General features: G+C 49.7%; 5 protein-coding genes across 5 annotated transcripts; 3 read left to right on the forward strand and 2 right to left on the reverse strand.

The window, feature by feature from the left end:
• Nucleotides 1–129: 129 nt before the first annotated feature.
• Nucleotides 130–1,857, forward strand: BO79DRAFT_268145 (putative MFS transporter; the record flags this gene model as incomplete). The annotated part of the gene is made up of 5 exons (XM_025687096.1): nucleotides 130–384; nucleotides 447–673; nucleotides 728–806; nucleotides 869–1,342; nucleotides 1,396–1,857. 5 exons carry the CDS (start codon nucleotides 130–132, stop codon nucleotides 1,837–1,839), a joined length of 1,479 nt encoding a protein of 492 aa, XP_025544622.1. The 3' UTR covers nucleotides 1,840–1,857.
• A 290-nt stretch (nucleotides 1,858–2,147) lies between these two features.
• Nucleotides 2,148–3,471, reverse strand: BO79DRAFT_268147 (uncharacterized protein; the record flags this gene model as incomplete). The annotated part of the gene is made up of 3 exons (XM_025687097.1): nucleotides 2,148–2,992; nucleotides 3,050–3,334; nucleotides 3,390–3,471. The coding sequence occupies 3 exons, from the start codon at nucleotides 3,469–3,471 to the stop codon at nucleotides 2,148–2,150; spliced, it is 1,212 nt and encodes a 403-aa protein (XP_025544623.1).
• Nucleotides 3,472–3,906: 435 nt separating this feature from the next.
• Nucleotides 3,907–6,396, forward strand: BO79DRAFT_234706 (uncharacterized protein; the record flags this gene model as incomplete). Its single annotated transcript, XM_025684401.1, has 4 exons — nucleotides 3,907–4,558; nucleotides 4,620–4,704; nucleotides 5,321–5,435; nucleotides 5,491–6,396. 4 exons carry the CDS (start codon nucleotides 3,907–3,909, stop codon nucleotides 6,394–6,396), a joined length of 1,758 nt encoding a protein of 585 aa, XP_025544624.1.
• A 322-nt stretch (nucleotides 6,397–6,718) lies between these two features.
• BO79DRAFT_136177 (uncharacterized protein) lies at nucleotides 6,719–10,832 on the reverse strand (the record flags this gene model as incomplete). Its single annotated transcript, XM_025678077.1, has 4 exons — nucleotides 6,719–8,720; nucleotides 8,780–9,410; nucleotides 9,468–10,053; nucleotides 10,191–10,832. 4 exons carry the CDS (start codon nucleotides 10,830–10,832, stop codon nucleotides 6,719–6,721), a joined length of 3,861 nt encoding a protein of 1,286 aa, XP_025544625.1.
• A 1,182-nt stretch (nucleotides 10,833–12,014) lies between these two features.
• On the forward strand, nucleotides 12,015–14,438 carry BO79DRAFT_206641 (putative chromatin remodeling complex subunit (Arp9)). The gene is made up of 3 exons (XM_025682019.1): nucleotides 12,015–12,070; nucleotides 12,151–13,579; nucleotides 13,635–14,438. The coding sequence occupies exons 1-3, from the start codon at nucleotides 12,041–12,043 to the stop codon at nucleotides 14,180–14,182; spliced, it is 2,007 nt and encodes a 668-aa protein (XP_025544626.1). The 5' UTR covers nucleotides 12,015–12,040; the 3' UTR covers nucleotides 14,183–14,438.
• Nucleotides 14,439–14,581: the final 143 nt, after the last annotated feature.

The following is a 14,581-nucleotide window of genomic DNA, read 5'->3' on the forward strand; positions in this document are numbered from 1 at the left end:
AGCTAAGCCTTCCCCACCATGCAAGCTCTTTCTCACACTGAGTCCGGGGGATACAAATCCATACATTGATAACCATCTCTGAAGTTCAATCTGCCTAACTCCACAACCCCACAATCCCCAGATTCCACAATGGCATCCAAAATCTCCGATATAGACACCACAACAGCCGATCACCTCGAATCGACCGAGAAGAAAGACCCCTATGCAGCAGACCCAGGCATTGAGATCGACGAGGCGACAGATAAACGACTGTTTTGGATGATCACTCGTCGTATTTTAGTTATTCAGATCGTGACCTATTTCTTTCAGTCACTTGACAAGGGCATCTTGAATTATGCCTCTATCATGGGTATCAAGGACGATGCACATCTGGTCGGACAAGAGGTACACACCAACCCATCATTAGCTCACAATGTACCTTTGATGCTGATTTGATAATCATTTAGTATTCGCTGTTGGGCACGATTCTGTATATCGGCATTCTTGTGGGCGAATATCCCCAGAATCTACTGTTGCAGAAGTTTCCAGTTGCCAAGATGCTCTCTGTCAATGTATTTATTTGGGGTGCGATCGTGGCATGCTCGGCTGCATCTACACGTTTTAGATCGTTGATGGCGGTCCGGTTCCTGTTGGGGTTCTTCGAGAGCTGTATCCAGCCTGCGATGATGCTCATGTGAGTGTCTTTCCGGTCTCTGGTTTCAGTGAGTCTTGCTGACTTTAATGCTAGAACAGCCATGTGGTATAAGCGAGAAGAGCAGTCGGTGTTGAACTCAATCTGGTACTGCATGACTGGAGTGCAATTGATGGTATGCCATTTCTCTTCTCTCTTTACCATTGAAGATGCAGCTCAGTTAATTACCCACAACAGATCGGTGGTCTACTTGCCTTCGGCACCTCCCAGTACGTAGGCGGAGTGATCAAGAACTGGCAATTACTCTTCCTCGCTCTTGGATGTGCTACATGTGTGTGGTCATTTTTTATTGGATTCTTCCTGCCAGACAGTCCTCTCTCAGCAAAGTGCTACAGCGAAGAAGACAAGAAATTGATGGTAGAGCGGGTACGACACAATGAGACCGGAATCGAGAACCGACAATTCAAAAGATATCAAATTATCGAAACGATCCAGGACCCTATCGTCTGGTGCTGTGTGATGCTCATTCTCGTGGCCAACTTGGTCATCGGTGGCCTAGGCGTCTTCTCTAACCTGATCATCGAACAATTCGGCTTTTCTCTACTTCAGACTGAGCTATTGAATATTGCCCAAGGCTCTTGGACAATCATTGTGATGGTCGGATCTGCGTGGTGCTCACAGCGCTTCCAACAGACGTGTTTAACCATGATTGTGAGCTTTTCCTTTACCTACTCACTCACCACCAAAAGCTAACCCCATACCAGCTCTGGACCATCCCAGCCATCGTCGGAACCATCGTCATCCTCGTCGTGACACCCACAGCATCCAATGCCGGCGGCATGCTCATCGCCTTCTACTGCACGCAGTTCTTCCTCGCCGAGGGCAACATGATCATTTCCCTGATCACCCGCAACACGGCCGGTCAGACTAAGAAAAGTCTCACCATGACATTTCTTTTTGTTGGTTGGGCCGTGGGAAATCTCATTGCGCCGCAGATCTTCCAGAATTCTGACGCTCCAAGATACTTGCACGGCTTTCTGGCGCATATTGTGATTTATGCTGTGTTTATTGCACTGGTTGTCCTGACAAGGGTGATTCTGATGAGAAGGAATAAGGCGAAGGAGGGTGAAAGCAGTGATGTCTCGCATGAGTTGGCGTTTCAGGATTTGACGGATAGGGAGAATCCGAATTTTAGGTATGTTTATTAGGTCGTGTTTCAATTGTTGTGGATTTGGAAATGTATAGTCTGTTAGTAGCTAGTTAGTGATGAACGGATCCGGAATATGTCACAATAACTGTACGATCATAAAACTTATAAAAATAATCCCAGGCATCAGTGCTGAATCTAACCGACTTTCTTGAGTACTATCATTGCTATAGTGAACAAAAAGCTCTCGGTCTTTAGTATTCAATTCCATGTAGAGCTTCTATGGAACAGAGCTATTCCATATATTTACCACTTATTTCCAATACCATTGTTTATATACATGTCGAGCAAATACATCCATCGAGGTCGCTAATTCTCTGCAACCGCGAAAAGCAAATCCGCCCAACTGAACGGATCAACCGGCGATGCCTGGCTCTTCACAGAAGCATCATAAACATCCTTCACGCGCGACGTCCAAGGCACATCAACCCCCCTCTCCAAAGCTTCATAATAAAGTAGACCCCAAGCAGCCGGATTCGTCTTCCCATCCTGATACCCAATATACCGATTTACCGCAGAAATGTTCGCCCAAGGACCATCCACCAAAACCACCTCACATCGATAAAAGCTCGCATCATACGGCACCGTCTGATTCATGAGATATTTCCCCGCATACTCTGCCGCGGTGAATATAAGATTATCCTCCAAAGGGAACAAGTCATAGTCCTGGTTAGCGACGACCCTCGCAGCAAGTGCCGTCCACTGCAGCGCATCCTGTACATGGGACTGATCGCGACCCGCTTCGGAGTTCTGGCCTGTGGAAGCTAGATAATTATAAGGCACTCCGGCACAGCGATCATACTTGTATGCGTATAAGGCATAGTTGTATAGAGCCACATCGTCCAGGTAGACGGCAAAATTAAGCAAGCCCATGATACTTGCCATGCCGTAGTTCGCTTGTCCGATAATGATGCTCTGTCGGGCGAAGAGCCAGTAGAGCTGGACGCTAAAGCCCGAGCCACCTTTGTATGTCGCGCCTTGCTCGACCCAGCCGCCTTCCCAGCGCATGATCTCGGCTGCATTGGCGAAGATGGAGCCTTCGATGCCGATAAGGAGGGATCGGTCTGTGCCGATTATGTTCTCGAGATCGGAGCCCCAGGCGTCGAGGATCGTGGTGGAGCGGTTCCAGTGGCTTTCGTTGCGGGTGATGTACCCTGTAATGAATCCAAGGTATTAGCCCTGGAAAAGGCCCTTCGGGCTTGTGTACTTACACATAATAGCATTCTGATATGCAGCGCGAGAATCATCATGGAAACTAGTATAGTTGCTTATTTGCCCACGACTGATCACAGGATACGGGCCTTGCATTTCATAGGATGCATTGGAGTAGGGATCTTGAGCGAATCGGGTGTATGCAGATGCCCAAGGCTCGACACCATTGAGGACATTTGTTCGCATGAGCTCGAGTTGATCATGGCTGTGCCAGAGTCCTGGATGTTGGAATTGATTCGTTCTGTTTTTGGAGCCGGGTGTATCGGGGACCATCATTACGGGCCCTAGTGTGGATAAGCATGTTAGTGGGGATGCTGGAGGTTAACGTCTAGCTCGTACCGTTTAGACTGGGGACATCTTGAATCAGCCCGTAGACGTGAGTAGCGGAGGCCACCGCAAGGCATAGCTTGAGAAAATGCATGATCGGATTGTTTGATAGTAGTTAGGTTGGAATCGTAGTGGTGGCATGTTGTTCATATTACTAGTTTTCATCTCATGATCAAAGATTAAATTAGACCTCGGGCTAAGTGCCGGACAGGGACCGATTCTCTAACCAAGCTAAGGAATATAGTCAATATCCATGCGGGGAACAGCCGGAACATGCGCCGGTGTGCATAAATTAAGTGGCATACGCGTTCTTCCCGAGAAGACGGGAAGGATGTGGATCTGGTGGGGAGCAGGAAGAACGGCTGCTTCATGTGCCGATGCCCCTGAAGAACAAGCACAAAACAACCCTACTTTAGTATAGATATCAAACTCAATTGATTCGGGGTAGTAAACACAAAGCATTTAAAGTAGCTTGTATCACCACCACATCCTCCCTTCAACATCATCCCAAGCTTCACAACACTTCAACATGATGTCCATTCTTTCCCTCCTCTCCCTCCCTCTCTTCCACCACCTCGCCTCCGCAGGCACCATCTACCATAGCAACTTCACCTCCGGACTATCCCCCTTCTCCGCCTGCAATGTAGAATCCCCATCCTACTCCACCGCCACAGATGGAAACCTCACTGTCTACTTTGACGAGTCCTACTACGACGGCACCCGCGACCGCAAAGGCGCTGAGATCTGCGTCTTTGAGAACGATACCACCACCAATGTAGCCCAAATGACCAAGGAAGGCTGGCAGGGTTTCTCCATCTACGTGCCCTCTGATACCTACCCGACGGACAAGAGCTCTATCATTGCGCAGCAGTTCTGCCCCGGCGGGTGCTCCTCGTGGTGTGGCACTGTAGAGATCGTGAACAATACTCTGCAGACTACGCACCGTGCGGCTTGTTCTACTGGCACGACGGCGACGATTGTGGATGATATTGAGCGAGATGCCTGGCATAGTGTTGTGGTGCATATGCGCGTGTCGGAGGAGAGTGATGGCGCATATGAGGTTTGGTGGGATGGGGAGCAGGTTTACAGTGTGTCGGATATTGATGTGGGTTTTGGGACTTGGGACGATGACGATGCGTTGACTACCGGGTGGTACTTCAAGAACGGGGAGTATTGTTTTGGTGAGTTATTTGATCAGATAATTAGGGTTGTGGTTGTTACGTTGCTAACTGGATTTTCTAGATACCGACGCCTACACTGATGCGACTAGAACGCTGTACTTTGATAACATCACTTGGTATGAGACTGATGATGGCAGCGATGATGGGTATGAGACGGTTTATCCTTGATTGTGATTCATCTGGAGGAACGTGTATAGTGTAGCTGTGTTGTTTGCGCTGGCGATCAATGGGTATTTGAGATAAAGCTGTATTAGTGAGTTGCCATAATAATGAGAAAGTAATCTCTTGAAAATCAAAATGTACTGAAGCAAGATCTATTACCTCTTGTGCTTCGTTACGGCATTGGCCAAGCAAGATGCTTCATCGGTGGAAAAGTGGAGCCCAGCGCACTGACATCGATCTTCATACTAGTAGCCACCTTGTGGCATCTGCAATATCTTGTCCTCTTCCCATTTGGGAACCTGTGCCCTATAACCTCTGGCCTTGCTAATTGCTTCTTCTGAACAAAATTCGAGAGCACGATGAGTGAGACAAAATGTTCGCTTATCATAAACGCCCCGCACTACGGCCTTGGCGAAGCAGAATTAGGTGAGATCCCTGCACTTCTCATGGTTTGCATCTGAGACATTTTAGCTTGTGCTTAGAGTGGCGAGTTATATTAGATTCTTATGTCCCTCGTCCGCGCTTACTTTTGCAATATGTTTCTATTTCCTTTTAATGAGCAATCATGTCATCTATTAGCGCTGCTCTCATACGCCGAAGCACGGAAGTGATATCAGCTCGGCTTCAACCCGGTCAAGATCCTCTGGTGAAAGAATGGATAGGCATCTTTCTCATCTTCTTCACTGTTTTTGCTTTCTTCCTTGCAACTTTCTGGGTGAGTCAATAGTAATACCAGAATAAACAAGTAACATACTCATAAAAGAGAACAGGTCGCCTACACCTCCCAAGTCATCGCAGCCCTAGCTGCAATTGAAGACCCTAACTCCAACCCACCCCCCTACATCCGCCTCGACAACCAACCCAACAACCGCAATGATCCCGAACTCACCACCACCCCAGTCCCGAAAGCAATAACCAGCGACCTCCGCACAGCCATCAACTACCTCTTCACCCTCGGCGGCGGCGGTATTTTCTCCACCTTCCGCGGATTCCGCATGTATCTCGCCTTCATCTCGCTAGATATGGTCTTAGCCCTCTTAATACCCGCCTTCATCCCCATTCCCATCCACATGACCCTCGTCTCGTTTCTAGCCAATTTTATGGGCAAAATGTCCCTCGCTACATGGCAAATGGCATGGGTGCATGTAGTCATCGCAGATAAATCGCCTTTCGTCGGCTATCGACGCATGCTAGGGTACCAGCATTGGAAACGGATTGCTCCTGTCGCAGTGCTGCATAGTGCTGTCATGTCTGTGACTTCCTCGCTGAATTTGGCTGTCTCTAGGGCTATTGGGTGGGTTATTTTGGGTATTATTGGTGAGAAGGGATCGAGGGGTGGAGAGGGAGAGGGGGGAACTGGTGTTGTTCTCTTGTTTATGTTCTTTTTCTTACTCACTGTGCCTGTTAATGCGATATTCACTCGTGTGGCGGCTTCAATGTTGCCTGAGGGGCTTGATCCCGTTGTGCCGTTTGATCGGCAGTTTGGTGGTAAGGTGAAGATGGGGGATGGGGATGTGAGATTGGGTATTGTGGATGCGTGGAGGACGTTTGAGTGGTCTGCGAGGGTTCGGTACTTTAAAGTTATTTTTCAGGCGATTGCTATTGAGATTGTGTTGGGTGTGGTTGGGGGGTTGCTGGTTTTGGGCGAGTTGAAGTGGTTGCTTTACTCTCACTGAATACGTCCCCGTTGACTTTACTATTGCGCTGAGGGCATTCATACATGAGCGAAAGACTTCCGGACTTAATGCACGAGATAATCTACTGGGTGTCAATGAGATGTCGCCTTTCTATAGCCTCGACTGGAAGTATCGAAGAACAAAGTATGGTGATCGGAAAACGTACATCACAATCTTTTTTGGATATTCGCACACAGATTGTCTAAAATCTTCTTAAGAGTGGCTACGCTTTCCAATCTAGAGAAAGCATGCAAAATAATAGTAACAATTGTTCTACGTACAGTCATTTATCAAAAAGACAAAGCTAACGAGCAGTTGTGACTCAGACTATAACACCTTTGTCAAAATACGTCGATGTTGTGTCCAGATCCCTCTTAGAAAGTCTCAGGATATTGTCTTCACGGTACATCCGTTCCACATATCTGGCTTCTTCAATACTGAGGGTGCCACTCTTATATTGCTGCCACATCGCTGTTTGTAGCTCAACAAGCGTGGCCTTCCCGACTGCCCTCGTTATCTTCATATCCAAAGAGTCCTTTGCACCGTCTTCATCGAATATAAGCCTCTTCCTTCCATTTGCATCCGCCACCGAGCTCTCCGCATCAATCATGATTCCGGGCCTTACTCTCAGCCAGGTTTCGCTATTGAAATATTCAATTGCATCCACGATTACCCCATCCCCAATATCTGACACAACAGAGGCTCCTGCCGCAAGCAGAGCCCGGACAATATCTCTCTGCGGAAAACAGAAACGACGAGTATCCGGGGGTTGTTTTCCCAATGTCGACCAAATCTTGGCACGAATCCCCATGAGAATAGATCTCCAATACTCCACTGCCAATGTCAACACATTACCATAAACTCTTGAGAGTGGTACGTTGACATTAGCATTTCCGACCTCGATCAAATACTGGACACATTCTGGATTCCCTTGCACGACGGCAGCCGCCAATGCACTCCCGTAATCACCAATCTGGAGGGGCAAGTTCACATTTGCCCGTTGAACTCCCACCAAATACTTCAATGTATTCAAAGAGTTGGTTCTAGCAGCGGCATCCAGGGCGCTACCGTAACGTCCGTATTGCAGAACCATATCGACTTCTGCTCCGCCATACTCCACCAAGAGTTTCGTGCCCACCAACCAATTTTCACGAATTGCCAGAGCCAATGGACTGCCACCGTATTCCAAGTGCATGTTCACTTCTGCGTGGCCTTCGTAGATTAATAGCAGCAGCATGTCCAATCTTCTTTGACTTATGGCCGCTCCGAATGCGCATGGGATACCCCAACCCGCCCCGCCTACCTGCAAATTCACGTCCGCTTTAGCGTCCTTCAGCAGAAATCTGGCCATCCCAACATAACCATAATAGGAAGCAATGATCAGTGGCGTTGATTTGTATTTGTCGTCGGGTCCGCCTTGTATCCCAACAGTGCCACCTTTTGCCAGAAGGATCCGCAGAATTTGGATATGGCCATATTCTGCAGCAAGCAGCACGTAGGTTCGACCACAGTGATTAGTACTGGCTAGATTTAGCTCGCCATTATTCCACCATGAGTCCGATACTTGGTGAAATCCAAATCGGCACACGGCGAAGATAGAGTATTCATAAGGCATTAAACTCTTATCATTATCATACCACCGGGCCCAAATCCGGTATTGGGCGCTGCTAACCTGCGGCGCACCGAGAAACCTCTCCAGAAGCTCGACTACAGGAGACAGTTCCTCTGTCGGCACGCCGGTAGGGTCTGAGATCGCAATATGTCTTGGCCAGAAACAGGAGACGTAGTAGATGAACGTTCGTGTAAAGCAGGAATACTCGGGCGTCTCTTTCAGTTCGTAGCGAGGAAGCTTGTGCGTGGTCTCATTCCAAGCTTGGCTCAACATAAACAGCAAGCACGCTTTGGCCACCGTCAGGTTAGTGACTGCAATAGTCCAGCTTTTACGGAGCTCGAAATACTCTGCGACCGATAAATGCGATACTCTCCATACGTCCCGCTCGGAATCGATGACTAAAAGATTGCGGCATAATGCCAACAATGCATCGTCGCTAATTGAGGCACACAACTTTGTATCCATACTGTCAGGATTGATGCGGATTGCTTCGAGTAGAGCTTCCCTTGGAAGCGGTTCTCGTGCGGCCAGAACCCACTTGAAAGCGCGTAGCGCGAGATCTCGGTCGTGGGGATGACTTTCCTCTATCTCCTCCAAGAGCTTTTTATACGTATCGTCGAGAGTTCTGGGAAGTGTCTGAAGACACTCCAGTATAGCTTCAGAAGACACGCATCTTTTGAGCTGTTTGAGTTGTAGGTAGGTCCATTGAAACCTAACATTATCATTAGCAACCTTCGAAACTTTTGCCGAAAAAGAGAAGGATGTACTTACATTCCTTGGCTTTTTTCTGACAGGGTCAACTCAACCGTTTCACGCAGTTCACGGAATGCACCGTTCTTTTCAATCAGCCTTGGCATCTCTTGACTGATGTAGGCCTCAATGTCCTGCTGGTTATCGGTCGCCCGAACCTCGATGTTTGGATGCGAGTGAACCTGCTGCTGAACATCCCGGTCAGGACGGCTTGCAATGAACAACTTGACTGGCCGTTTACTGCTGGAAAGCAATTTCTTGAAAAGCTGAAGGAGTTCATCACGCGAAGCAGGATCGCATTCGTCGAAAGCATCCAACACCAATGTGGTACGAGGGTAGAGGTTCACGGACTCTGTCAGTAACTCCTCGCAGTCTTTAAGGCCAAGATCAGATGCATGCGTACGTGTATCCCGATATTTGGATCTAAGCCTAGATCGTATGTACAGCGAATCAGTCTCACTTGGATTGGTCTTGCTTTCGTTAGCAGATAATTGACGCACGTAGCTCCGCGCTACGGCAAGGGGTCGTGTTCGGATGTCCTCTTCCCGGTAGCAGTAAAAATAGGCAAACCCTTCGTCGTTTGGCACTCTTGCGAGTGTACTTTTGACATGATCGATAACTCTCGAGGTCAGGAAGGTTTTTCCCGTGCCCGCTTGACGGCGTCAGCGCCAAGTCCATACGGATGAGAAAAGAGTGCTTAGACACTTACGAGAGCCACGCAACCATAATACGGCGGAAGAACTGCTTTCTTCCCAGTCTCGGAATTCATCCTTTTGTAAGAGCCACTCGCCCGTCCCAGGCGTCCGATTGCCGCTTACAGTATCATGATGAGCCCCATACTTAACTGGTGAGATCCACTCTAAGATCTTCAGAACCTCCTTACTTTTAAGCTCTTCCAAGGATTCTATCACCTGGGCCTCTATGCGGGGTAGGCGCTTTCGGATGTCCTGCAAGTCGTTGGATGTCTTTATACCTGTGGCTGCACCGCACGCCTGAGCAGTCTTAGCGAGCTCTTCTTCCTTCGTTGTCAGATCCAAGAATCGCCCCGAGCTTTTGTCAAACATCGTATCCAATATCTTAGCCCAGGTCGATTGCTTTAGCATCATAATACTGTAACTCAGTATTTCCAAGACAGCTGCGTAAACATTGATCAGGTCTCCGCGTAGAGTGTCGACAATATCACTGTTTTCGGTTGCATAGGCGGACTCATATTCTCTGCCACGGGATGTGGCATGTAGAACCCGCTCAACAGTCCCAAGCAAGGCAAACATTGCATTATTATACTCTACAGGGATCTATACACTTTCAGTTAGGAAACTGGTTCGAAATATCGTGGACCGTGATTAATTGAAGACACCCCGTGTGAAACTTCAAGCCTAAGCATTACAGGCACATCTATGTTAAGGAGCTGTGTAATGTGGACACAACCTACCTCCAAAGCCGCTTTGATCAACCCCCACGGCCCTGCAGCCTGTGAGGGTGCGAACGGAATGACGAGATCCCCGAACCATTTCATCCAAGTCGCGCATTTGGCAGCGTAGTCTCGTACGAATTCACCTTTGTATTTCCAGCCTTTCTCATCGCAGACCTTCATCTTCTTTCGGAGATCCTTGAGCAGAATATCCAGGTCTCCTGGATCGGTGTTCGAACTCGGTTCGTAACCCAATTCACGAAGATGATCTTGTGTTGTCTGTAGGAGCCTCGCAAACGCTTCCCTCCAGAGATTTACGGATACTTCCTCGTCGCTGTCTGGCTTCTTCCGGATTTCGGGCAAGCTGGGATCAGGGGTTTTATCATCACCTTTAGCACTGTTGACCTCACCCCGGGTGTCGCGTGTTGAGAGCGACCTTCTCTTCTCTGGAAGGCTTCGAGGCACAGCTCCTTCATGCTGACTCCTGTTCGTGATCGACGGCTTACTCGACACAGACGTACTTCTCTTCTGTGAGAGCTCCTTTGCGGATTCAATGGGGTCACTTCGCTTGCAGTCTGGTGACGTGGACTGATTGTCGGTAGCAGGCTCTTTTTGTCGAGAACGATGCAACCGGCGTGAAATTCTTTCTTTCAACCGATGCATCTTTTCTCCGCACGTTGACCATAACTTGGTCATTGCATAGCAGGTGTTAGACTCCAGTTGCCCCGTGAGGGCATGTCCCGGTGTTTAAACCCAGCTGTCGGGCGCGATCGATTGTGTGCTGGCTCAGCCGCACGCGGGGTTCACGCGCTAAGTAGGTCGATAAGACTATCTTGTTTCTTTCGCCCACTGGCAATTGGCACCAGCTACAAACATTGCTTTTTCTGAAGGAATTTTCGTCCTCATACCAGGGGTGACTGTCTGGTGACGTGTCACTCTTGGGCATCTATCCAAATAGCATCCATGATCGAGGTGGTGCTTTCCACAACTCCTATTAATTGGTGAAGAATACCAGCATGACACGGAATGAAGTTGATGAGCTCAGGCTTGACTGCTTTGGAACAAACCAATGCCCGCCTCAATAGAAGGCAATCACGGCAGTGAAGATACAGAATGCATGGATGGGGTGGTTAGTGGACAAAGGAGGTGAACTGTACACACCTAATACCCCTGCACGGAGTATCCCCCTCCATCCACTTGCTGCCTTTTCTCTGCCAGTTGCATTGACGCTCTGATCTGCGTGGCCTTCCCCTGTCCTTCAAACGGGGAGTGGTTGGAGCTTCTACAGTCATCTCTGTCTAGTTCCACGGACATAGGGATATCAAACTCAGTCTGAAGTTCAAGTTTGACCTACTGCTACTCGTCGCCCGCCGGCCAACCCAATTTACGAGGGTGGAATGGCAGTATGCTCATCTTTGAGCCCCGTAGCACGGTTTGATGGTACACATCGATGATAATTAAAATAATTCAATCTATCTGTAAAATAACGAACGTCAACAAAGACGGACATTTTGTTGCAGCTGTGAGTTCTGCACGGGGTTAAGGTTACCTCAACACAAGGCGGAGGGTCTTCGGGCCCTACAGCTCCAAATCTTAGTATTAACATGTTTCAGTCTTCATGTTTGCGATACATCATATAGTAGTGTTCGTTGGAATCTATCAAACCGAAACGTAGGTTGATCATTGAGGAATGAGTGTGTAGCAGTAGATTTCAGACCGCGGTCAAAGCACGGGCCGCGACCGCGGCGCACTAAACCCGATTAGGCCATCCGCCCAACCTCGAGCGCGCAAAGATCGCTGGTGCAAACACCGCGGAGCAATAGGTTGCTACTGCGACAGTTCCAGCTCTCCTCACCCTCCGACTGTCCAGGATGCCGCCCTTCAAAGATGAGCATATCTTGGTACGTGCAGATTTTTCCTAGTGCACCAGTCATTGACTTACCCCCTGCTGGCGGACTCAAACTGACCCCCTCCCCCCCAGATAATTGCGCCAGGCTCGCAAGTGACCCTGGCGCAACTGGGTCTCCCAGAGTCATTCACCCCTGCCCGCTTTCGCTTCCCTACGCGCATGTTTCCCGCCGAAAAGAAGGGCGAATACGAACCATACAAGATCCGCGAGCGACGACAGGAAGTCCCCGTCAGCAATGGCAATGGCACCGACGCGCCCAAGGAGGACGTGGAGATGAAGGATGCGGAGTCGGCGCAGCAAGACGGAGCCGTGAAGACCGAGAATGAATCCTCCGAACAGCCCGAAAATGCGCAAAAGACCGAGGGCCAGGATGCCAACGGAGAGGAGAAGCAAGGAACGACAACCGAGATCTTCTACGAGGAGGATGTAACTTCCGATGAGGGGGCTGTCTATCCAATTCAGAGTGGTCGCATTGTCGACTGGCCATGCTTCTTTGCCCTTTTGACTCACGTTTACAACACTCTGAGTCCGCCATTCCACACCCCGATCATGCTGATCTCCGAACCGGCATGGTCCGCCCGCGACCGGGAGACGATCACACAGTTTGTCTTTGAAAAGTTCAAGACGCCCGCCTTCTGTCTCATGGACTCCGCACTCGCTGTATGCTACGGATACGGTACCTCGACGGCTACGGTGGTTGATGTTGGCAAGGACAAGGTCAATGTCACTGCCGTCACCGACTTCCTTGTTAACGAGCATGGAAGAGGCATCGCACTAGAAGGCTGCGGTGGCGACTACATGACGGACAGGATTGTGGAGCTTTTGGGCCCCAAGGGATTTACAAGGGAGATGTGCGAACAGTTGAAACGCAGCAATATCACTGAGCTCCTGCCCCCTGGCACACCCCTTCCTGGTGCCGCTGCAACCGCGCGACAGGGCGCTAACCCCGCCGCTTCGGCCTCAACTGGCACCAAGGATGGCAATGCACCGAATGAAAACATCCCTCGCGGTCCGGGTGAAGGCACCCAGACCGGTGGTGAAGGCAACGGCGAGGCCGACGAAGATGAGGGAGTTTTGGATGTCGCAGCCATTGTCAGTGGTAACACGAGTGAGTTCCTCGCCAATCGGGAGAAAGAGAAGGCCGAGAAGGCCTCAACCAAGAAGGGCGCGACAGATCAATCCGGCAAGCCCCTCCGTCTTCCCAACTCCAAGAAGGAAAAGGCCTCGTTCCAATTTGAGGAGTACGTGAGGATAGAACCTGAGAAGGATACGCCCAATGGGCCCGGGCGGTATATGCGTCAGTCTCGCGAGATCGAGGTCGGTGTTGAGCGCTTCCTCGCCGCAACTCCCAAGCAGAATTCTGGAGACCGTCTCACCGGCGGCCTGCTCGAGGATATTGCGACTCAGATTCACCACACTATCCTTGCAGTGCCTGATGCGACGAAGCGGAGTGAACTTTGGGATTCCCTCATCGTAGTCGGCAATGGCAGCAAAATCAAGGGTATGTAGCCGGACCATACCACTATGAGGATATAGGTTGACGTTTCTACTTATAGGCTTCACACAATCCCTGCTGGGCACAATCACACAGAAGTACATTCTCTCCCCATCCGCCACTATGTTCACCTCCGAAATCCCCTCCAACTTCTCTACTCCCCTTCCCACCGGAGGAACCAACACTCCGGCACCTTCCGGCCAGGCTGGTCCGATGAATCACCCTGCGGGTCACGGTGTGAATCCTCTGCTTGTCGCAGCCACCCATGCCAACAACCCCATGCCCGGCACTCCCTCCATGGACCCTGCCATGTCGCATCACCGCTCGACGGGACACTCTCAAACCCCCACATCGGTCAAGACTTTGAGACCCCCGGAATACTTCCCCGAGTGGAAGGAGCAGAGCAACACCAATGCCCCTGGCGCTGCTACCACGGGAGGGCCTGGTGCCCCAAGCGGCGGCCATGGCATGGAGGAAGCCGTGTTCCTCGGAGCACAGGTTGCATCGAAGGTTGTTTTCGTGATCGACCAAGGCGTCAGCAAGGGCTTCATGAGCCGAGTGGAGTACAACGAGAATGGTCCTTCTGCGATCCATGAGTACACCATGTGATCACCTTTAATGATTGGCTTCTGTGCCTGGTGATTGATGTGCGTGTTTGTTGACATATGAAAGCGGTTTCTTTTACTTACGGACCTGGTTCTGGTTCCTTTTGATGCTTCAAATTTACGGTTAATTATTTCGTTCAGCTCTCTTTCGTGGATATTGTATTCTACGTGATGGCGTCTTTCACTAGAAAAGCAAGTCTGACTCGGATGCTAGGATAGGTGGAGTCTGGTCGGATAGTACTCTGAATAGTATTCGTGCAATGAACTGATGTAGTTCCTTTGGTAGCAGCCGGAGTCATAAGCTTAGAAAGTGCTCCTGGTGCTTATTTGTGGCCGACGACGTATGTTCCGTTAACTATGTGTGTAGAGATATCTTGCACTTATTCAACAGACAGACTATTCT

Source organism: Aspergillus costaricaensis (assembly GCF_003184835.1).
Source record: "Aspergillus costaricaensis CBS 115574 unplaced genomic scaffold BO79scaffold_2, whole genome shotgun sequence".
Taxonomy (NCBI): domain Eukaryota; kingdom Fungi; phylum Ascomycota; class Eurotiomycetes; order Eurotiales; family Aspergillaceae; genus Aspergillus; species Aspergillus costaricensis.